Below are 23,393 nucleotides of genomic sequence, written 5' to 3'. Positions count from 1 at the left end.
GATATATATAACTATATATAAATACATATGCCCTCAGTGTTCTTCAGGTTTACTCTGAAAAGCTCTCCATTGATGGTTTCCACTGTTGACTAATGATTCCAATTTATTTTCTAATTTTTTGTCTTCCAAGGTCAGATCCATGTCACCTAAATATTTTAACATTCAACACTAGAAAAGTTGTTTTGGAAAAAAAGTAGAAACATAAAATCTTTCTCTTTTTGTCGGATACAATTGTCATTCTTAAAAAAGAAATACACGACAAACCAATAATATTAAATATTAAAGAAATCTTAATAAAACCTAATGAAATGAAATATGCTTCAAAAGGTTGCAAATCTTTTTTTAATTGTTTCAATAACTTACTGTTCAATTTTTTTTACCTGAGTTTGAGATAGTGGAATAGAGACACTCACCTTGGCACTGTTTAAACAAATTTTGTCCAATATTCATTAAAATATTTAAAAGGATTTATACGAAATTTTTCAGGAGACATTTCTTACTTAAACTTTCAAAACAACTCTTTTCTTTAAAAAAAAAGCATTTCTGCTTTTAATATTGCTCACTTGTCAATGAAATAAAGTTATGTATAACAGATAAAATTTATTCCTATCAATATCATCTGTTGAATGATTGTGTATCAAGAGCGAGATGAATTCTTTCCCAGATTTTTCTAGTCCTTGAGATTTATTCTCAAGCCTTGTTTCGGATCTAGATACCTCCTCGCTTACCTAGGTTTAAGAACAAATCAAATCAAATCAAATCAAATCAAATCAAATCAAATCAAATCAAATCAAATCAAATCAAATCAAATCAAATCAAATCAAATCAAATCAAATCAAATCAAATAAAATCAAGATTGAAATCAAATCGAACGTAATCGAATTGAATCTAATCGATTGGAATATAAACAAATGAAATGAAATCATATGAAATCAAATCATAACAAATACAACTATGAAACATAAAACATAAAACCATATAAATAAAATCAATAAAATCCAAATAAAATCATAACTAATCTTTATCTGCCATTAAACAATAAATTATAGAATCACCAAATACTTTTTTGTCAATAAGGTTTTCTCTTAATATCATTAAAAATGAAAATTTTAAAATAAATAATTCTTGCTGGATAATTTGAAATTTAATTTAAAAATTACGTTGGATGCAATTAACTATTTTCTCTCGACTTCTTGTAAAAGTTTAAGTTATGAATTATGTATATGATAGATATTAACTTTGTAATAATAAAAAAATAAATAAATACCGCAAGAGCTGAACATCTATTTTTCTTCTGGTGTCTGTAAACCCCGGAGCTAGTACTAAACCTAATAATATGCATAATACAAAACCAAAAGTTTCACATTTTTGAAAATTATAAAATGTAATTAACATTTATGAGAAGCTGAGGATAACCTGAGTTTATTTAATTTCAAAGTATATCTCACCTTGCCAGACAGTGTTGACAGCTGTACTGTTTAATCTCGCTGTGTACAGACAGACCGTGTTTCTTCAAGCTGTTAGCTGTCTTAAACCCCATATTGCACTGTGAGCAAGGGTAAGGACGCTCTCCTGTATGATCCATCAAATGGCGCACTGAATACACAAATAATTTAATCAAATCTAATTATCTTCCATTATTATTATTATTAACTAATACTAATACTAAGAATTAGACAGACGCTGAACTCCGACCTTCGAGTGTGCGAGGTAGGGAAGACTTCACTTCAGATTTTACTTTTGCACATGGCCACTTTTTCAACAATTTTCAATTAAATTAGTATTTTTTAAGGGCAAGGTAAGTTAAGACACTTTCTGGGCCGAGCGCTGCGGCTAGGACAGGCTAGGGGTCCGAGCGCTGCGGCCACGGGTTAGGTTAAGTTATGACACTTTCTGGGCCGAGCGCTGCGGCTAGGATTCAATCTCGATCTACAAATGTCATCCTCCCTTAATCATGCTTTTAATTAAGCGCGGCAGTGAAGTCTTTTCCACCTCGCACACTCGAAGGTTGGAGTTCAGCGTCTGCCTAAGAATTATATTCCATGGGAAATAAGTTTTTTATCCTTTCTGATACTTCTCAGATGTTAACGCAAGCAAAATACTTGTATCAATGCTTGATCTCGATCTTTTGTTAATCTGTAGATTAATTTAATCTATTTTCGATATACCGCACGGAAATTATACCCAGTAAGAGATTAACCGCGGGAGCTTTAAGAAGGGGGGGAATAAGAGATTAAGCTTAGAGCCTCAAATAAAGTGCCAACAATGGATATCGAGATCATACAATCGGAATTATTTGTATCAAACACATAATTTCAGAACTCAGAATATGTTTTTCTAATAACAGTTCCAAATAATAAAATATTCATCTTTAATTTTCAGGGAAACAATTTAGTGAAATAATCCACTCAGCTTCGGAGAAAAAGAAACATAGTTAAAAAAACATATCATTCATTCCTCCCCTCCACCTCCCCTCCCATTTAATCATAAATGTTAAAATGAAGTTTTTTGGAATAAAATCCTAGAATTTTGAATCCTTCTTGAGCAAATTAATGTAGTAGTTACCTAACGACGCCTTCCACTTAAACTGCAGCCCACACTTAACACACTGGAAACCCATGACATCATTGTGAAGTCTGGTATGATCCATCATATTCTGCTTTGTAGAGAATCCTTTACTACAAACAAATACATTAAATATCCATCTAACCCAAACCAAACCAAACAAAACCAAACCAAACCAAACAAAATCAAATCAAATCAAAATGTATGGATTTGTTTCCGCTCCAAGTTTTGATCATGAAAAACAGTTCTTCTTTAATATTGAGTTTTTAAACCTCTCATTCCGGCGATCTAGCGATTATGACTTCAAACTTTTTTCTTAATTTATCTTTGTTCACCTTTTTTGTGTCACTTCAATGCCTAATTTAACTTGTACCACACACTGCAGGATGATAAGACCAGAAATCCGCACTGGTTTAACGAAGACGACAGTGGTCAGCTAATCGTTTGTTCTTATTTCAACTATGTTTTGCTCCATGACCATTTCAATATTTTTTTGTCATAATTTAACTATTGTTATCTTGACATAGTATAGTAAATTCAACCAGCAAGGAATAAATGTAGTCGTTTTTAAACCAGAATGCATATTTTTTCCCCAGAACTCTTGCATGACGACCAACATGACTCATTATTGATCATATGTTTCTAGGCTAAAGCGACCATCTTCTATTTCATTTATAAACAACTTGATTTTCTCTTTGTATATGTGAGGTTCCCCACTAAATTTTGGCAAGTTCGGTTCAGCCGTTACGACGTTTATTGGATACAAACAATTAAACAAACGAACAGACAGACAATGTGTATATATATAAATTCAAATATTAAGTTTCAAATTACCCGCAGGTATCGCAGATCCAAGGTTTCTCTTTGGTATGACTTCTTCTGTGAATTGCCAGCTGAGATTTAGACACTAATACACTTTTGCAGAGATCACAGGGCCTGCACACATTTTTAAGAACAAATTAAAAAAGATTGAACATAAATAAAAGGTCTATTGCTGCATTACTGATTATATAAGTTACATTACATTACAGAGAAACCATGGTTTTTTATTTGGATGGGGAAAATTTTGGAAATTTTTTTAAACAGAGAAATCCATAATTTATTATCTAAAATGACATGACAAAAGTTTTTTTTCACTGCAGAAATATAATATTAATTACAGTAGTAAAACAGGATGTGATGAGCTAAAAGACAGGAAAATATTGTGTACTGCTGCAAATATATGTAATAAACAGCTGAAAATCCTATCATTGACCGTAAAAATAGTTTATTTCGAATTTTAAAAAAAAAATTCAATTTAATTTTTTTTCGATTAAAAAAAATAATTTTGATTTTGAAAAAAAATGTTTTTTTTTGCCTTTGTTACCTCAAATGTCCTAAAAAAATTTTAACCCATTCTGTTATACGAGCGAAGAGCTTTATTATATAGATATTACTTTGTAATTACCATCGTTTAATTTAACAGAATGTGACTGTATAATGAGTTAAAAGACTAGAATGTTTTATCATAAATTTTCTGTATATATCTATATTATTAAGCTCATGATATATGTTACCTATGGCTGCACCGAACGAGCTGATTTTTTTGAGGGAACTCATAGGTACCCTAAGGGTAACATGGGCTAAAAAAATCGATTTTTTATAATCGATTTTTATTTCTCTCAAAAATCTTATTTTTTTCAAAATCAAATATTTTTTTTAAAGTCTAAATTTTTTTCCACGGACTACGCCGTGTACTTCGGCTAGTATATAATATGACTTACCATTGTTTAACAGAATGTGACTGTTTATGATGAGTTAAAAGACTGGAATGTATTGGGAAATCCTTTCCGCATAGATCACAAACAAAGGGTCTCTCTCCTTTATGCATTCTACAACAATGAAATTTAGAAACCATTGAAAAGCGTTCAAATTCAAATTGCTATTGTTTAGTTTGTTTAAAGGGACTGTTAAGAGTATTTATAGTGACCCTCCACGCGCAAAGATGGCAATGCCAGATCCCTAACATAAAGGGCCTTGTCAGGTCAAGTATGCGTTAGATTTTAATGTTTATAATTTAGAACACTAATTATTCTAAATTGTGGTGTCTTTGCCAGGAACAAATATATTTATTATCAGAACTAAACAGTTATAAAAATGGTCTGGGAATCGGGCCAGACCATTTTATGCATGAAGGGTCACTTGAAATTACGCTAACAGTCCCTTAAACTAGAATCGTAACAAGTCAAATTATGTAGTCCGGAGGTTAGAACTATTATATCGGCAAGCGCTGAGCAACATAGAATAGAATCATAGAATCAATATGAATAGTTAAATTAAGATTTAAGTCTAATTCTGGAAATATAAAGAAATCGACCAAAATTATTGAAAAAAACGATTGAAAGACGATTGACTGACGACTCAATAAACCTTTCCACAACCCTTTATTGAAAAAAATTGAAACTTTAGATCTACTCTATGGACACTATAATGAGTTAACCCTGTATTTTTCAGCAAGATCAGAAAAATTTTTTTGTCTCGTCACTAATGGGTTAATGCTGAAAGCATCTGTTGACATAATTAAAAGTTGAAGGGACCCCAACGGAACCCTTTAAATATTCATCTGAATAATAATGAGGAAGATAAAGCCGGTTTATCCTCAAAATTGGTTGATTCTAACAATTTCCTCCATTGTTTCTACAGGAAATATTCGCGATTAATTTTTAAAAAAGCCAAAAAGAATTAAAATCAATTTTAAGCTAGAATACTAAGGAATTCTAATTCATTTTTGCTAAGAAAAAGGTTTATAGGGTACTGTTGAAAGGTTTATAGGGTACTGTTGAAAGGTTTATAGGGTACTGTTGAAAGGTTTATAGGGTACTGTTGAAAGGTTTATAGGGTACTGTTGAAAGGTTTATAGGGTACTGTTGAAAGGTTTATAGGGTACTGTTGAAAGGTTTATAGGGTACTGTTGAAAACTTGTGAATCAGAAATGCCAACTAATTGTATTATTATTCTATAATATATACATATTGTATATATATATATTATTCCTTCAATCTCACATGAGACCTTCTTCGTTTTATACAAGCCATGAGCAACAACAATTCGTTCTTTCTTGCTACAAGATTCTGATCTTCCGGCATTTTAATTTCATTCCAGAAAAAATAGCTGAATGTTATAGTGCTAAACAATAACAAATTGAACAATTGACATCAAAAGAATTATTGTCAGTAACTAATATACTGGGCTACAGTGCATCTTTTTATATTTTACATTCACATTTTAGTCTACAAACAGTTTATTTAAAATAGCAAATTGAATTCAATAAATATATGTAAACCAAACCGGAAAACTATAAAATGGTTTGCAATGAGAGGAAATAGTTGCGGCTCTTAACATTCGGAAGTTTAAATGTGGCTTGCTATGGCTTATAACCTTCTCATCTTTTGATTTATCCCTTACCTTTCATGAGCTATGAGGTTTGATTTTCTCCCAAAGGCTGAATCACACTGATCACATTTAAACGGGCGGACATGTGTTAGTCTGTGTAGTTTTAAACTACTCACTTTTTTAAACACTTTGTTACAAATATCACATTCTCGACTTTCTTTCTCGTGATTGTTGACGTGGTCTTTAAATGTTGCTCTACAGTCGAACACAATGTTGCAGATATCACAATGCAGTTGATAAGGATCTTGCTTGATAAGAAGAGAAAGAGATCCTGACAGATGTATAACTATCAAATACCCCAATTGCATTAAAAATAAAGGCTTTAATGGATTTCTAAATATTACCTTACTGTAATGACTGGCTAAGTAAGTACAGGGTTGCACACAAAGGATTAGACTTCAGAGACGACGTAAGGATAAGCAGTTTGGACTTCATTAAAAACGTTTGTTTCGTTTTGTTAACGTTAAAAAAATTCTGAAAACGAAACGATAGTTTTGACGTTTTTGAAAACTATCGTTTTTGAAAGAGATGAAACTAAGTTGTGATAGTTTGTAAGAAGAAAAAACAGACCGGTCGTTTTCTGAACGATTGTTTTCAAAAATGAAAAATGATCGTTTTGGAATGAAAACGATCGTTTAGAAATAAGAACGACAAATAAAGCATACATTAATGACAAATAAAAGTTTTAATCTACAAACCTGGTTCGAAGGAGAAAATTTGTTTAAATAAGATTTAAACAAAAAGGACAGTTTTTGCTTAAAACTTTAGTTATGCCCTTTCGTTTTACGTTTACAAAAGCTTAAAACTAACACTTTGTTAGCTTTAACAATTAGTTTTTTCTAAAAACGAATATTAGTTAGCTTTGAAAATCAACGATACTAAAACAATAGTTTTTTAAACGATGCCCATCTCTGAACGACTGGATGAAATTTATACTGTATTTTCTAATATTCATGGTACTATTAACTCTTTCTTCCTTTTCTAATCATCAAAAACCATTTAAAGACTACATTTAAGAAAGAAGACTTAATTACAACTCGGGATCGTCATCACAGTTTTATCCTTTATGGGTAACCCTGTATTTGAACTGAGAATACAGTTTTATAGAGAGAAATATATGTAAAAAATTTATAGGAATGATAAAATTGAAGATAATGATTATCAAGAAATAATTGATTCTACCATTTAATGCATCTATAATTTCTTTTGAGAAACAACAAATTAGTTAATAGCAGAATTTTTTACAGAGGAGAGGGGGGGAGAAGGATGAGGGGGGAGTGGGATTAGGGGGGGAAAGGTTAATACATTCCTGGTTTATTAAATAATCCTCTCCGTCTCCTAGATATTGAAGGAAGAGTATCCATCAGCTGAAGTTCAGTAAACTCTACAGTTATCTTGCTTTATTTTTTTATATAATGTTAGTTTAAAGGGACTGTATAGACTTAATTTCAAGCTGTCCAAAATTTAAATATCCGATTCGAAACAGTACTGGGAATACTTGGTAAGTAAGACAACAGATTAACTTAAAATTGTGGTTTCATTTCAAGGCTGATATCTTCCGCCTCCAGATCTACAAAATTGATCAGATACATGTTTTATTGTTTTTGTTACATCGGGGATGTTTCTCTTCAAGTATAGGGTTGTAGACCAAAACCCAATCTTTCTCCGTAAAATGTCGTCTTAAATCAAATCACACTCCGGAACCCAAACCAAGCATTTTCGCCGGTAAACAAAATCGACGCGTGGAAAGTGAAACAACAAATCTTTGTAACCAAACGGTTATTTTATTTTTCAGAAGCAATGATTGTTTTATTCTGATCACTAGACCCCTCATTTTCTGCTTCTACCAGCAAGTAAGAACCTTTATAAAATCAAACATTGTTCATAATTAAATATAACAATACATTGTTAAAACATGCTTATTTTTTAGGTTTGAAATAAACAATTCTTTTGTTTGTTGTGGACTATGGATTAGTATGCAGAGAGTAGGGAACCCAACCTTTAATAAAACTCGAGGCCTTCATTAACTCAACAAGAGTCACATGAAATCCAAACAGCAGTCCCTATTCAAGTTTATAAAACAATATAAAAAAACAGAAAACATGCATCATAAAGTGGGACCCATAAAAGTGTGAAATAGGAAGACGACAATTATATTTTAACAAGCTTAGGTATATTTGATATTAAGTTATAAAATCAAGTGATTAAATATGATTCTGCACACTTCTCAAATAAACAGTTGTTTTTTATCATGTTAATAAAAAATGTAAATCATTAATAGAGTCTAATCGTTATTGTATTCTACAGGTTTATGAGTCCCACTTTACTGCCTCAAATTCTAATCCTAACTAAGGATATTTGGTTTGTCTGCCTGGTATTTTTTTTTGCATTTAGAAGACTAAACCGATCAGGCCCATTTTTTATTGACACCTTTCTTCTAGTTTTCAAAATTTTTAAGTTTTGTTTTAAAAAACATTTAATAAGTAATAGTTAAAAAATCCGGCGCTAAATATTTCCAAGAAAATATGTGGAATAGTAAAATTCTCATACAGGGTGTCCCACATCATATTAGACCGTCATCAGGTCTAAATTGCGATTTTCGGGACTAATAAGAAAATTTAATTAGAATAAATCAATTTGAAAAATAACATAAGGCTTTTATAATAATTTTCTTGCGGAAAATCATAAGTTTTTCGAGTATTAAGGGTTTATTTTGTCGTTAAAGATTAGGGATAATCTAATATGATATGGGACGCTCTGTAGATAAAGATAGATTGCAAATAAGACGACATTTTTCATCTTGAAAGATATAAATGTACAGAGATGTTTGTCAACATTGGCTGTTCTTATGTCATTGAGTACTTGTGGTGTACATGACTTCTGTAGAGAGAAATTTAAGTTAGTTTAGTCCTTCTTATGTCCTTCTTCAGTTCTCATCAATATGTTATATTGCTCAGTGAAATATTGTTGTTCAAAAAGTTCCATTCCCGGAGTTATTTTACTCTATTAAAACACCAAACCACCCCGCTTATCATTGAAGTACACTTTGGCCCCTAGAAGTATGAGTTCGCGGACTGTACAATTCTTGGTGATTTTGCGTTCATAATTTATGTATGTTTATTTATTTATCTATGAAAATTCTAGATAATGGAAGAAAGCATGAGTTTAGTTTTAAAAAATATACAAAGAAGTTGGCTCAAGACAATCTAAACACTCTTTTATTCAAAGAATATACTAAGTAAGATTTTGAAGGGAAAATACACATAAACTGTACAGGGGCATTTATATATTTTTAAACCCCCCCCCTGGGCATGCAAATAGAACGAAATGATTAACAGATAAAAAAATTCATAAACAGGAGATTGAAGAATTAAGGAGCAGGAGTTTGGTTTAACAGGAGTATCTAGGTGCATGCATAAACAGGAGATTGAAGAACTAAGGAGCAGGAGTTTGGTTTAACAGGAGTATCTAGGTGCAGACATAAACAGGAGATTGAAGAACAAAGGAGCAGGAGTTTGGTTTAACAGGAGTATCTAGGTGCAGGCATAATGAAAAAGATATTGGGACATAATTCATAACAAGACATTTTATAAACAGGACATTACATAGAAGACATTTTATAGACAGGACATTGCATAGAAGACATTTTTTAGACAGGACATTTCATAGACAGAGCAAAGTTGTCATAAGGTAGCTCATTTTTCCAGAGAATGATCATATTTAAAAAAATCAGACAATAATATTTCAACGATTTCTGTTTTTTACCCATTTTTCACATTTTTGCTTTTAACAGTTAATATATATCTTGTTAGCTGAGTTAAGAAAAACACTAAAAAACATTTCTATTTTAATTTATAAATAAAAAAATACTTCTTTAAATTGAAAATGTTAACTATCCATGAAATTCTTCTCTGTTCATCAAATGACCCAACTCTTGAATTTACACGTATAAAGAACTTTATCTGATTAAGAAATTACCTGGCTAAAGAAAATTTTCTGTCTTTAAAATGTCCTGTCTATGAAATGTCCTTAAATTATGAGTTTCTTTTACCATGAGATTCCTATTTATTAATTGTCCAATTTATGAAATGTCCCATTTATATGAAACGTCCCATTTACATGAAATGTCCCATTTATATGTAATGTCTAATATACGAAATATTCCATCTATGAAATGTCTATGTCTATCTATGATATTTCTATCTATGAAATGTCTGTCTATGAAATGTCTATCTATGAAATGTCTATGAAATGTCTTTCTATGAAATGTTCCATCATTTAAAACAGTAAGAGATCCTAAAAGCAGGAGAATAGATAAACGGATCTGAAAGAAACAGAAGGTTTAAGAAGAGTTTAGAGATCAAATCAAATCAGGAGGTTCAAAAAGCAGGAGTTTAAAAATAAAGGAAGCCCAAAAAGAAAGAGTTTGGAGAAACAGATATTGTATAACATGAGTTAAGAGAGACCGAAGGTTTGAGGATCAGGAATTGAGAAAAACAGGAGACTTGAGGCACAGGATTAGGAAACGAGAAACAGAAGAATCAAAAACAGAAGTTTGAAAGAACAGGAGGTTTGTGGAACAGGATTGAAAGAACAGCAACTCAGAGAAACAGAAGGAACGAGGAACGGGAAATGTTTAAAACAGGAGTGTCAGGAGAAAGATCTGAAAGCTCCCTCAGTTTGGAGGACCCAAACCGCCATCGGGAGGTTTGAGTAACACATGTTTTTTAAACCTTTTGTTTCCCAACCCAACTATGTCCATTATCTAACCCACCCCAATCCCCCCTCTATTCACTCTAAAAAACTAATTTTCTAATTGTGCAAGTGACATTAATTAATTCTAAATTCAATTTCTCTTGAAAGAATTTGTTTAAAGTTCTATCAAGTTTGGAACATTTTACACTTTGAGTGGAGAAAGGCGAGAAGGGGTTAAACAATCTGCGAAGTTGGTTCAAAATTCAACTTTAAATATTTTTTCTAAATAGAAAATGTACATAAAATAAATTTTCTGTGGAATGTGCACCTTCAGAAATACATTTTAGTTGTCCCCTTTATAATATTTCAATAAAGATAAACTTTATCTCACAGTTTTGATGTTTGTGTTTCAATAATTCACTTAATTAGAGGAAAACCCCACAAACAAACTAAATTCGAGGTGAAAGGGCCTATTTTATAGTAACAAATAACAAATTTACTTTTGAACTTTTGATTCTCAAGTGACACTTTTTATTCTAAATCTTAAATAATAATTTTGCAGATTTTTCTGTTTAATTTGGTGCATTTTCGAAAATAATGTGTCGACCTTTCCCGGGCAAAATTCGACATTCCATTGACCTTCCCTTGGGTCAAATGAGTTGACACAAAAAGTTTGGGACCAATCATTTAAGCCCTTTAGACGTTTATTGGGTACAAACAAACAAACACACAGACACCCAGACAAACAGTATATATTGCATTACCCACCCATTAGGGTTTCATGAGGCAAAATGATTAGAGTGCTTGAATCGTAATCAAATGGTTCACGGTTCTAGCCCGGTCAATTGCAAAACAAAATCTTACGAATGAAGCCATACTGAATACTGATTAGCCATAACAGGTTGAAACACTGTGTCATGGATATATAATAAATCTTATTTCTTTAAGATCCCTTGAAAGTAGTTTTTAGTAGTAGTTTTAAATTAGATTTTTCAGAAAGCTTCTTTTTCTCAAATAGTCTGAATTAACAATTACTATAAAACAGTTTTTAAAAACAAGGTTTCCTGGTAAAGATGGAGAATCGAACAGGTTGGTTTCAAGAATATTATCTTCAAGAAGTTGACTTTGACGAGGGTCAGGAGGATCAGAAGGAGCAAGATTATCAGCTGGAACAAGTAGATCAGCTGGAACAGACTCACGGGCAGGAACAGGCAGCTGAGCATGATCTGGTGGAACGGCAAGAATTGAAGCTTGGGTTTGCAGAACTGGAGAAGATGCAGAAGACACTAGTATTTAATAAAATAAAAAGTATTGTTATTGAAAATTGTAATTGAGCCAAAAATCAGACTTTTTGGAAATCCTAATATCACACTCCAAGTAACCATCCATTAAAAAGTTGCATGCTCGATTTACTTCACAGAGCACATTGCTTCAACACTTCCTCATATAAAGAATAAGAAAAATAGCGTGGTTTTTAATTTTGAATCTCAAAAGCTCTGTACGTTTTTTTCTTTTATCGAGACAACGCAATTACAAATATCTTAGCTGAATTTGCTGCATATATTAGTATTCAGTAACTCGCTACTAACCATTATATAAAATATAAGATACCTTCGTGATCAGGTTATTAAACTCTTTAAATGGATGAATATGTTAAGTAAAAAACTGACAGTCTAAGTTAAAATGAATGTAGTATGTTACAATTTGATAATAGTCTCTATAAATTTTCATTTCTGACTTGTTGCATGCTACCTGGCGGTTTTAGAAGATGCTGGCCAGTAACTGTTGAGAGTATATTGATTAGTTCAACTACAGAATTCTGCTCATCTTCTGTAGCAGTTCCTATACTTCCAGTATACAGGTACTCAACTACAATTATTTAGTATTAGTTTTGCTACTCTACTCTGCTCATCTTCTGTAGCAGTTTCTATACTTCCTATATACAGGTGCTCAACTACAATTATTAGTATTAGTTTTGCTACTCTGCTCTTCTTTTAGTACAACTACACTACTCTGATCTTCAATTACAACAAATTACCACAGTGGTGTAAATTTTCTTGAAAAATCATTACCCACCTCCTATTGAAAATAATTTTACCCAAAAAAGTTTTTTTATGTTCGCTGAATTAGGAAAAAAGGACAAAAAGCAGTTTTCTCCTTAAATGTTAGTTCTTTATAATATACACCCCTTAATTACCAACTATTCAATGGATCACATCGCAAATTTTGAACCAAATAATTAACAAACTATTTAATTCAACATTCAATTTCAATCCAATTACCAATTTGAATAAATTCATTAAATGAACTGACAATACTAACCAAGAAGTCGAACTTGAGTTGGTGAATAATCTGGAAGAATAACATGAATGTCGTCTTCAATTTGTAGAAAAATATCTCGAAGTAAAGGACAGCAGGCTGCAACTACAAGCCTAGAAATTGCGAAATGACCGTTGTTGTCGTCTTAGTTTTTTCTTTTAATTTGTCATATGTTTTCTGGTAACCAGTAACCACTGTAAAGTAGACTTTCCGAATACCACTCTCCTTTCATTCAAAATCGAAAAGGGTGGTTAAAAATTGAAGATTTTAAATCAATTTTCATAATATTTACAAAATAAATGAGTTAGAACACCCGACTACCTGTGTCCATGAGAAGCAAAAAGGCCATCAGATCCACTTATGGAAACATCATGAAACCCAACCTGAGATAGCTCATTGATTAAACTCCATTCTCTACTTAATACTTCCATCTGAAATATACAAATATTTACAAAACTAGTTCTAGACAATAAATGGATTATTCAAGTGTAATGGAGTGTAATCCAAGTGTAATGGACTCTGTATCAAGTGAATGGATCAACAGTTGAGGACAACTATTCGAACATTAATAGATTACTAGTTGAGGAGAAATGGATTATTACTTGAAGACTAATGGATTACTATCACTTATCAGTAATGTATTAATTGCTTGAGTAATGGATTATAGTTAGAGTGTAATGGATTGCTAGAGGAAGAGTAAAGGAATTGTAGTTGAAAGAAATGAATAACTAGTTGAAATAAAAAAAGATGATTACCTCAAGTGTAATGGATTGCTAGTGCTAGTTAAGGAGTAATTCATCACTATTTAGATGAACATTAAGGAGTAATGGATAACTAGTTAGTGAAATGGATGAGGGAAGTAGAGCTGATGACTACCTCAAATGAAATTCATTGCTATTTTCTAATTTCAGAGTAATGGATTACACGTGTAAAGGATAATTCTAGGTCAACCTTGATGGATTACAAGTTTAAGCGTAATGGAAGGAATATTACTTTAAGCGTATTAGATTTATCAAGGTATCACATAATTATCTGCTGGTTTCTGACGCTTTGTATAAAGGTTTCTGATATTAGTATCCTAGGGAAAAAAAGAATGACGCAGACTTTAAGGAAAGAGATTACTAACTGTACATGAAACCTTTAATATATATTTTATAGGTTAAAAGAATTTGTCAAGAATTATTTCTCATGAACTCGAAGGGTTTCCCTAAGATCTTTTTGGATGACCAAAATATCGGGGAAACCAATACTTTATGTGATTCATGTCAGTTAAGAAGATATTAGTATTTTAAAATCTCCGTTGAAATTCTCTGTCTCCGTTTAAGAATGAAACAATCTAATCGTCCATGGCTCCGTCCAAGAATGCTAATGCTTCCGTTGTCTCTATAGCTGTGTCCACGTCATTTTTCTGAATAGTTTTCTTCTTGTTTTTACTCGTGAAGGAGAACGCTTCTGTGGATAGGGTTTCTATAAAGAGTTCTGTTGCTTTCGAGATCATAAATACAGCGTCCTGAAATATTTCGAGATCATAAATACAGCGTCCTGAAATATTTCGAGATCATAAATACAGCGTCCTGAAATATTTCGAGATCATAATTACAGCGTGCTGAAATATTTCTTTGGATAGATTATACATTCCAAAGAAATTTCTTCTGGATACATTTTAGGGCTTCATCTTTCAATCCAAGCGTGTCTCAGACATAGTCTGTGATCTATCTGACAAATGCTCCCATTCTCCATAAACTACGAAAACCAATTTGCTGAAGTTAAAACACTATTTTTTAATAATAAATACAGCGTCCTGAAATGTTTCGAGATCATAAATACAGCGTCCTGAAATATTTCGAGATTATAAATACAGCGTCCTTAAATATTTCTAGATCATAAATACAGCGTCCTGATTTATTTCGAGATCATAAATACAGCGTCCTGAAATATTTCGAGATCATAAATACAGAGTCCTGAAATATTTCGTGATCGTAGATACAGCGTCCTAAAATAATTATTAGAACTTAACAGCAAAGTAAAATATGGGACTGTATACGTAATTTCAAGTGCCCTCCATACAAGGATGGCAATGGCAGATTTTAAACGGTACCCTTAAAAACGTTGTCTGATCAAGTATTAATTAGATATAAATGTATTTGTTTCTTTACACTGCTTATATTTATTTGCGGTTTCTATGCGAAAGTCACTTGCGCATTCTTTCTTTATAAGAAGCAATAATAGAGAAACAGAAATAAACAGGTTTCAAATCAGAAAACCGACGGTATCTTCCACATTTTTGATCAGATTTAATTTTCATGGGTAACGTTGCAAACCGGACATTGCCATCTTTGCATGGAGTCACTTGAAATTACGTGTTTAGTCCCTTAAAGCAGTAGCTTGGACACCCAGCCTTGCCTGGAAAATTAATTTTCCCATTGGACAAAGAATTTTTGAACTAAGTTAATAACAGTCATGTGGTTCTACCAATTTCCCCAATCAAAATTTGAGGCAAATTGGTCCAGGATTTCATGAGTTATGATCGTTAATCCAAACAAACAAACCGCCATTACTACTTTGTATAAGTGATATAACTCTAAAATGGATTGAACTCCTGTCCGTATAATAACGAGTTTTGAGTACAAATCAATAGAGCTTTTTTTAGCATCATGCAATATCAGTATCTGCTTGTAAATTTGACCACGAAAGATAAAAACGACGTGTATGACTATTCTGGGCCTCAGAAAGATGTGTACATAATATCAAAATTAAGCTTTTAAAATAGGTGAGCAATTTCTTTCAAGGGAGTGTTCGCGAAAAATGGAAGCGGGTAAAGACTAATCCCGAATTGAATTCGATATTGATACGTGAATTTGTACGGGTTCTGCTCTCTTAGGTATAATGAGTTTCAAATCATTTTCTCATTATAAAAGCAACGGATAGAAGTAAAATTAGTAGCGATCAAAAACGAATTCAATTCGGGTTAAGCATTTACCCCCATTCCATTTTTCGCGATCACTCCCTTTATGATTTGTTTGTACCTGACTTGCCATGTGAACATCTTCATCAAGTTTAACTAGTTTCTTGATAGTTCCTTGGGGAAACCTGAATAGTTTAGCTCTCTTCTCTTCTTCCTCTTCTCCTTTCTGAATATTGGAATACGTTAATTTATTTAAGTTATTTGTTAAAGGGTCTGTGCGCGTCATTTTAAGCTTATTCCATTAATAGTGACATCATCAATTCCCAAGAGTACCTTAAAATCTTAGTTTGAATGAGATATTCATCATTTTCTATTTGTGTTAAAATTGTTAAAATTAATTAAATACGAAATAGGCAAAGAAGACGCGATATCTTCTAATTTTCTGATCAGATAAAGGATTGAAAGTTACAGTTGTAATTGGGCTTGCCATCTTTAAATGATGGGTCACTTGAGTTTACAACGACAGTCCCTTTAAGATCCTTACATAAATAATCAATTCCAGTGCTACGGATCCGGATCCGCAAAAATATGCAGATTCACAGATATTTCTCAAAAGCGTTTTGCTCTTAAAACTCAAATCTGAACTGTCAAAAACAAGAGATTATTAAGAATTTTCTTATCTCTGAATAGTTAATTAAGTTTTATTATAAAAAGAACAAATTTGCGCGATCATCTTTTTTTGAAAAAATCAGTAAATCTTAAAAAAACTTAAATGACCTGGAACCGAATCCATTATTTTTTAGGGCCGATCCATGATCCGGATTCGTATACGCATCAAAATGAAATGGCTGCAAAGCAGTAAGCACTGATCAATTCTAACAACGTCTGAATTACCTTCCGAGTGTTGAGTGTATTGGTCTTATCAGACAAAATATTTCCAGATTGTTCTTCAGTCTCATAATCTTCATCCTCCATTCGGTCGTTCTCTTTATCATCATCTTCCAGGATATCTTCTTCAACTAGTTCCTCAGATTCGGGAACTACTTTTATACTATCTCCACCTGCACGCAGCAAATCATATAAAAAAATTGAAACTAAAAAGTTAAACTTTGTCCGTCGTTTAAATCAACTTTTTTGTAAAATCTTATAAACATTGATAATGAAAATACTAAGCGATATTAGAAATCTATTAATTTGGTTTAAATATCTAGAAAATGGAACAAATAACCTTTTAGTAATATTAGATCATTAAATCATAAAAACAAATATTAAATGAAAAACTTTTACAGTGCTAAGGATCCGGATCCAAGGGGTAAAATATCAACCAAAAACTGAAAAAAAACCTTTTTTACTCTTAAAACCAAAATCTGAACTTTTGACAAAAGAGAGATTTTAAAAATTTCCTCATTTCTTAATGGTTCATCAAGTTTTAGGATAAAAATATTCGAGAAAAATAAACAAAAAATTTGAAAATTTGACCTGGATCCGGATCCGGATCAATTTTTTCCAGTGCGGATACAGGATCCTGATCCGGATCCGCATCAAAATTAAATGGATCCTAAGCACTGCTTTTTTATTATATTTATATTATATTTATATTTTTTATTTATATTTTAATTGGCTCAAGGCATTTCTTTATCAATAAATTGAATGAAATAAAATTTTGTCAAAAGTATTCACAAATAACAGAAATAAAATCATATTAAAGTATTTTAAACTTTTGATCAATAAAGATTTAATTGCTGATTTCCTTGAGTAGATTCAGGTTCATCAAGCTCAGGAGTTTCAGGAACTATTCCAGGATCATCTAAACCCTCAGCTTCAATTTCAGGATCATCAATCGACATTTTATCTGAAAAATTTAACAATGTTCACCATAGACGTTTTGTCTTTAAAAAATGATGGGTCAATAATAACAAAGCTATTGAACAGTGTATATCTGTATTATGGGAACACTAGTCTTGGTTCTAGAACTGCAGACCAGTGGATCTGAACGATGGGTTCTTGAAAAGGGAGTTCCTCAGGGTTCAACTCAAACTTGCCGGTCCTAACATATTTATTTTTTTAAAATTCTGATTATTTTTAATTCTTAAATTATTTGAATCTATGACATTTATTAAATTCTTGAATTTAATGACATTTATTAAATTCTTGAATTTAATGACTAAATTCTTGAATTTATGACATTAAGAAAATCTTTCTGACAATTTAATTTTTGAAATTCATAGTTTTTAAAAATTCGAATTCTTTAATTCTTGACTTGCAATTACTTTTCCCCCTCTTCATCTTGACTAAAAATGTAATAACTGTTCATTTAATTTCTTATGCTGGTATTATGGGAGAATATAATGTTTTATAATCAAGCAATCAAAGATATTAGTAAAATATCTTTAAGACTGTTATTTTTCAATGAATTTTTAGGTCATTTTATTTCTAAGGATTTTTTTCTCAACTTTTTTCAACAAACACATACAGGCGCAAAATTTTCTGTTTTCAAAAACTGCATTGAAGTGAACTTTTTTCAAAGGACATATTTTTTAATTTAAACGGTTACAAATCATAACAACATTGAAGCTCATCTCAAAATCAAATAAATCAGTTATTTCGACCGAAAAGCCAATAAATGTTAAGGAGTAAAATCTAAAATAAACACCGACCACTATCGGAACTAGAACCCAGAGCTCCAACCCCCCCCCCTTACCGCGCTACGACAGAAAGATGCTACCAGTGTGAATAGACCGTTTTATATCTTTTTGGTCTAAACTACTAAAAAACTCGATTTTCTAAGTGAATCTGTAAATCTCTCATTCTAAACCCTCTAAAACTTCAGTCTCTGTCTATTTTCTAGCTAAAACTAGAATAAAGAATACCTTGTTAGAAATCTTTAGTTTGAGAGTAAATTTTAAAGAGCACAATAGACTGCCTCAGTGGCAGGTCGATAACCCTTGTATGTACCATGTATACCCAGTGCGTGCATTGTTTTAATCTTCATGACAGAAACAATCTCAAGAACTGTTGAGGGTTAACCTAGACCGAAATATATTTTCAATAAAATGTGGAAATAACAACTATCTTTTTTTTTTCTCTACAGAGGTTTGGTTCATCACCATCACCGAATTTTAAGTCGATGCAAGTGATATGAAGATATAAAAACGGTACCAGTACAAACGTCGGACCCACAAACGTCAGACGGTACAAACATAAGACTTACAAACGTCGGACCAGTATAAACGTCGGACCAGTACAAACATTGGACCAGTACAAACGTCAGACTGGTACAAACGTCGGACCAGTACAAACGTCGGACGGGTACATTTATAAGGAAAAACGTCGGACTAAGGAGGAAAAAATATATTTGAATTTTCAGATTAAAATTCTTGTAAATTCGCAATTTTCTCTCAAAAAAATTCCCAATTTTTTTTGTTAAAAATTCATAATCTCACAAAGTCTGGATACATGGACGAGGAGACTGCTAACTATATTGAGGTCAAGCAGGGGGGACGGCACCTACTTGATTCAAATCAGTTTGAATATAGGGTTACAAAGAAGAAACCCAACAAAACCGATTACCAATGCATTCAAAGGAAAAACAATTCTTGAGAATGACAAGATTATCAGTTTCCTGGGAGAGCATACACATGACAGTGATCTTTTGAAGAAAAGAGAACGTGAAATAGAAAAAGTCAAAGAAAGCTCTGGAAATATAGCAATAAGTCCACGTACTGTTCTTGGAAACATCTACAACATCGGGTTGCAAAGATATAGGGATTAAACTGTATGATCTTGTAGAATTCATAGTTTGAAATTTTTTAAAACAATGGTCCATTCAAAATCTACCAAGTCCGACGGTTTTTCTTATAAATGTACCCGTCCGACGTTTGTACTGGTCCGACGTTTATACCAGTCCGACGTTTGTACCAGTCCGACGTTTGTACTAGTCCGACGTTTGTACTGGTCCGAAGTTAGTGCGTCCGACGTTTGTACTGTCCGACGTTTGTGGCGTCCGACGTTTGTGCGTCCGACTTTTGTACTGGTACCGTATAATTATATATATGCCTTACCTTTTTAAAGTTTGCTGTGATACAATATTAAATGTGACCAGATTATCTTGAATATCCACCACTCTACCCTCCTTATACTCGGATACTTCCGGAGTATAATTACTAGACATCTCAACCATCTTGAACGCTATAACATCATTCATCCTGAACATTAAAGGGAATGTCGTCGTCGTTAAGTGAATCTTTATTTAAAGGGCATGACCAATTAACAAAGGTACCCTTAAAAACGTGATCGATTTTAATTCTGACAATTAATCCCATTGTTTGTTTTAAAACTCACCACTTAACACAGCTCATTAGTTTTTGATAAAACAAAGCTTTTAAGAACACCGTTGTAAATCGGACATGCCACTCTGTAAATTGAACTCACTTTAAACTATTAAAGTTTATTGTTGTAACTTAAAGTGATCCTACATTAGCAAAGGTACCCTATAACCCTTTTTCTGATTAGTAATGTGAGAAGGTTATCGACGTTAATCTTACTCAAAAAGTGTTTAGTTCTGACAATTTACTCAAATATTTCTATTAAAAAAAAAACACAATTTAAAATAATCAAATTAAAAAAAAAACAAAAACATGTACAGCTCCTTTATTCTTGATTAGAATTTTAGAGTACCATTGTCGAGCGGAAATGCCACCAGTGCTTAGGATCCGCACTGGAAAAAATGGATCCGGATCCAGGTTATTTCTTTAAAATTTACTGAATTCTTTAAAAAAGCAGAATTTTTCATTTTTTTTTCTCTTTTTTCGCTTATTTTAAAGCTAAAACTTGATGAACCATTCAATAATCAGGAAATTTTTATAATCTCTCTTTTTACAAAAGTTCAGATTTGGGTTTTGAGAGTAGACTATTTTTTGCGGTTTTTGGTTGATATTTTGCCCCTTGGATCCGAATCCGGATCCAAGAAGCCAAAATCTTGCGGATCAAACGGATCCGAATCTTAAGCACTGCATGCCACTGTATAAATCGAGGGTCACTTGAAATCACGATTACAGTTCCTTAATTTAGACAGTGATGCTCTAAATAGGATTTTAAACAGCACTGGCTTTGTTTTAGTGGTATATATTGTTTTCAAAAATAAATTTTTAGTTAAAATGTGTAAAAAAAGGCAAAATGCTTGTCACTTAAANCCCCAGCATTAAAACTCGTTAGTTCTTAAAAATATGTATCCATGCATTTAAGATTTTAAGATATAACGTCAATACAAAATATAATTCTTAAGTGGTAAAATTTATGATTGGGGGTAAAATCAAAATCACTCACTAAACCCACACTCCTCAGGTCTTCTGCAACAAATGTGTATTTATCATATTTTAAAGAAAATTAAATTCCAAGGCATGGATTGAGAATTAAATCCCCCCTCCCCTGGGATATTATTTTTTTTTTATCTGGATAGAAAAAATGCATAAATGGACATCTTCAGTGGCGTTGTTTCACCCTTTTTAATACTTTTTACCCAAACATAAATATTAACCTACTTCTGTCGTTTTGTAAACATACGAATAAATGCTTTCTGAATCGATTTATAATTCAAAAGTTTCGACCTGATGCAAACTAATTTACCTGGGTCCACCGGAGCTCACTGCATGGTATTGAGTGTAATCCTGAAAAGATAAATATAAAACATTTGAAGGAGATAATTTCATTTTTTAGGAATTTAACCTCTTATTCTTATCAATAAAAAATTATAAATAATTTTCATATTATGTTGATTATAATCCAGAAAAGATAAATAATTGGCACTTCATCTTGAAACGCTTGATCTTGATATCCAAAGTGGGAACTTCAAAAAATGAGGATAAATGCTATCCTCATGATCATGTTATCCTTGCAGAGTATGACCATCGCGGAATATCGTAGAGTATACAAACTTATCAATAAGATTGATATCAATGGTTGATCTCAAGATAAGAAACACAAAAATTCTTAAGTGTAAACAAATACAATTACAATCTTTTACTCATTTTTAATTTTGATTTTTTGATTTTTGCTGCTAAAGCTTAAATTCAGTTTTTAAGAATTTAAAATGAGAATCATGTTTGGCAATATTTCATGAAAAAAAACACAACCCTGCATTTTTCAAGATTTAAATTTAATGATATACTTAAAGGTTATGGCGTCACAGAATAAATCTTAAATATTTAAAATATGAACGTTAAAATAGGAATCATTTCTATTTATTCATCTTAAAGGGACTGTTAGCTAAATGTCAAGTGACCCTCCACGGAAAGATGGCAATGCGCGATTCACAACGGTACCCTTACCAGCTTTTTTAGATCCAGTAAGAATTAGATATTTGTGTTTAACAATTTGAAAACTGCTTATTTTTCACGATAAAAACGACAATATCTTCTACATTATTGATCAGATAAAGGCTCCAAGGGTACTGTTGTGAATTTTTGCATTAAAAGGTCACATGAAATTTCAGGCTTTAACTAAAATATGAAAATTTTATTATTTAAGTTTTAAATGCTAAAATATTCTTTTTTTTGACATTTTAATGCTTATCATGATGCTGATTATGGTTGTGACGTCACTCAACGTTTAAACCTTTACAAAAATATACCATTTATATTCAATTTGGGATTTAAACGCAAAACCAGACGCCTTAATTGGTTCAATTGAAAAGCCACAGAATGTCGTCTTTTCTATAATTTAAAATGATTTTAGAATTTTTTAAGCATAATTTTCACCAAAAACGTGTTTTTTTTTACGTAATTTGCCGTTAGAAATGCATAACTTTAGTATCTTTAAGTAGATAAACTTTAATTTAAACCAGATTGCAATGATTGGTTTGCAATTTTTTTGCCTCTTCAAGCCAAGTTTTTTTGGGCCTTGTTCTCTTTACCGGCCTAAAATTCTGCTTTAAACTAGTAGAAAACTATATTTAATGACATTTAACAAAGGTTGTTCTTAAATATTTGGTATTTTTAATACAAATGAAATGCGTTAAAAAATCGCAATTTTAGCAGAAGAGCATAGTTTCCTAAGAATGATTTATTAACATTTAGAAGTTTATAACAGTGTCGTTAATTTCCGACCATTTTTAGCACCTATGAATGATTAATTTATTGAATTTATTCAATAACTAGAGTTTTAATGTTGATAGTTTGAATTCAACACAGTAGCCCATGACGTCATAAACATTACAGTGCACGGAACGTACACACTATTTGTATAAAAAAAGGTATGTTCTTATTCTATTAGGACTATCCTTAATTCTCGCAGATATTTATGTTTTTCTGTCTGAAATTGATATTTTTCAATTGTGATTTTTTTAAAGTGACTTTTATATTCGACAGAGAGAAGGAATAAAATTAACAAAATTCTAAAGTCAGCAAGTTTTAAGATAAAAAGGCTTCAACTTTGCTCAGACTAAGATATCAATAATAAAATATCATTAACTGGACATGAC

At 31.8% G+C, this 23,393-nt stretch overlaps 2 protein-coding genes across 4 annotated transcripts; both read right to left on the bottom strand.

The window, feature by feature from the left end:
* LOC111712936 (zinc finger protein 184) lies at positions 1 to 13,448 on the bottom strand. Its single transcript, XM_023487694.1, has 14 exons — positions 13,333 to 13,448; positions 13,015 to 13,124; positions 12,445 to 12,561; positions 11,757 to 11,978; positions 7,307 to 7,381; positions 6,010 to 6,268; positions 4,329 to 4,436; positions 3,400 to 3,501; positions 2,566 to 2,678; positions 1,449 to 1,596; positions 1,268 to 1,328; positions 607 to 728; positions 381 to 420; positions 1 to 146 (listed from the first exon to the last, which is right to left on the bottom strand). The coding sequence occupies exons 1-14, from the start codon at positions 13,440 to 13,442 to the stop codon at positions 132 to 134; spliced, it is 1,602 nt and encodes a 533-aa protein (XP_023343462.1). The 5' UTR covers positions 13,443 to 13,448; the 3' UTR covers positions 1 to 131.
* Positions 13,442 to 21,620, bottom strand: LOC111712937 (nuclear transcription factor Y subunit C-3). 3 transcript variants are annotated; one of them, XM_023487697.1, is made up of 7 exons: positions 21,542 to 21,620; positions 19,978 to 20,121; positions 18,787 to 18,943; positions 17,667 to 17,963; positions 16,811 to 16,977; positions 16,038 to 16,142; positions 13,442 to 14,521 (listed from the first exon to the last, which is right to left on the bottom strand). In XM_023487697.1, exons 4-7 carry the CDS (start codon positions 17,761 to 17,763, stop codon positions 14,348 to 14,350), a joined length of 543 nt encoding a protein of 180 aa, XP_023343465.1. In that variant the 5' UTR covers positions 17,764 to 17,963; positions 18,787 to 18,943; positions 19,978 to 20,121; positions 21,542 to 21,620; the 3' UTR covers positions 13,442 to 14,347. The 3 variants fall into 3 exon arrangements, with proteins under 3 accessions (XP_023343465.1, XP_023343463.1, XP_023343466.1); XM_023487695.1 differs by lacking the exon at positions 18,787 to 18,943; XM_023487698.1 differs by lacking the exons at positions 13,442 to 14,521; positions 18,787 to 18,943 and adding an exon at positions 14,899 to 14,940.
* Positions 21,621 to 23,393: the final 1,773 nt, after the last annotated feature.

The sequence above is a fragment of the Eurytemora carolleeae genome, unplaced genomic scaffold, assembly GCF_000591075.1.
Source record: "Eurytemora carolleeae unplaced genomic scaffold, Eaff_2.0 scaffold997, whole genome shotgun sequence".
Taxonomy (NCBI): domain Eukaryota; kingdom Metazoa; phylum Arthropoda; class Copepoda; order Calanoida; family Temoridae; genus Eurytemora; species Eurytemora carolleeae.
The sequence above is the reverse complement of the archived record's forward strand: the minus strand, read 5'-3'. Positions and strand labels throughout refer to the sequence as shown.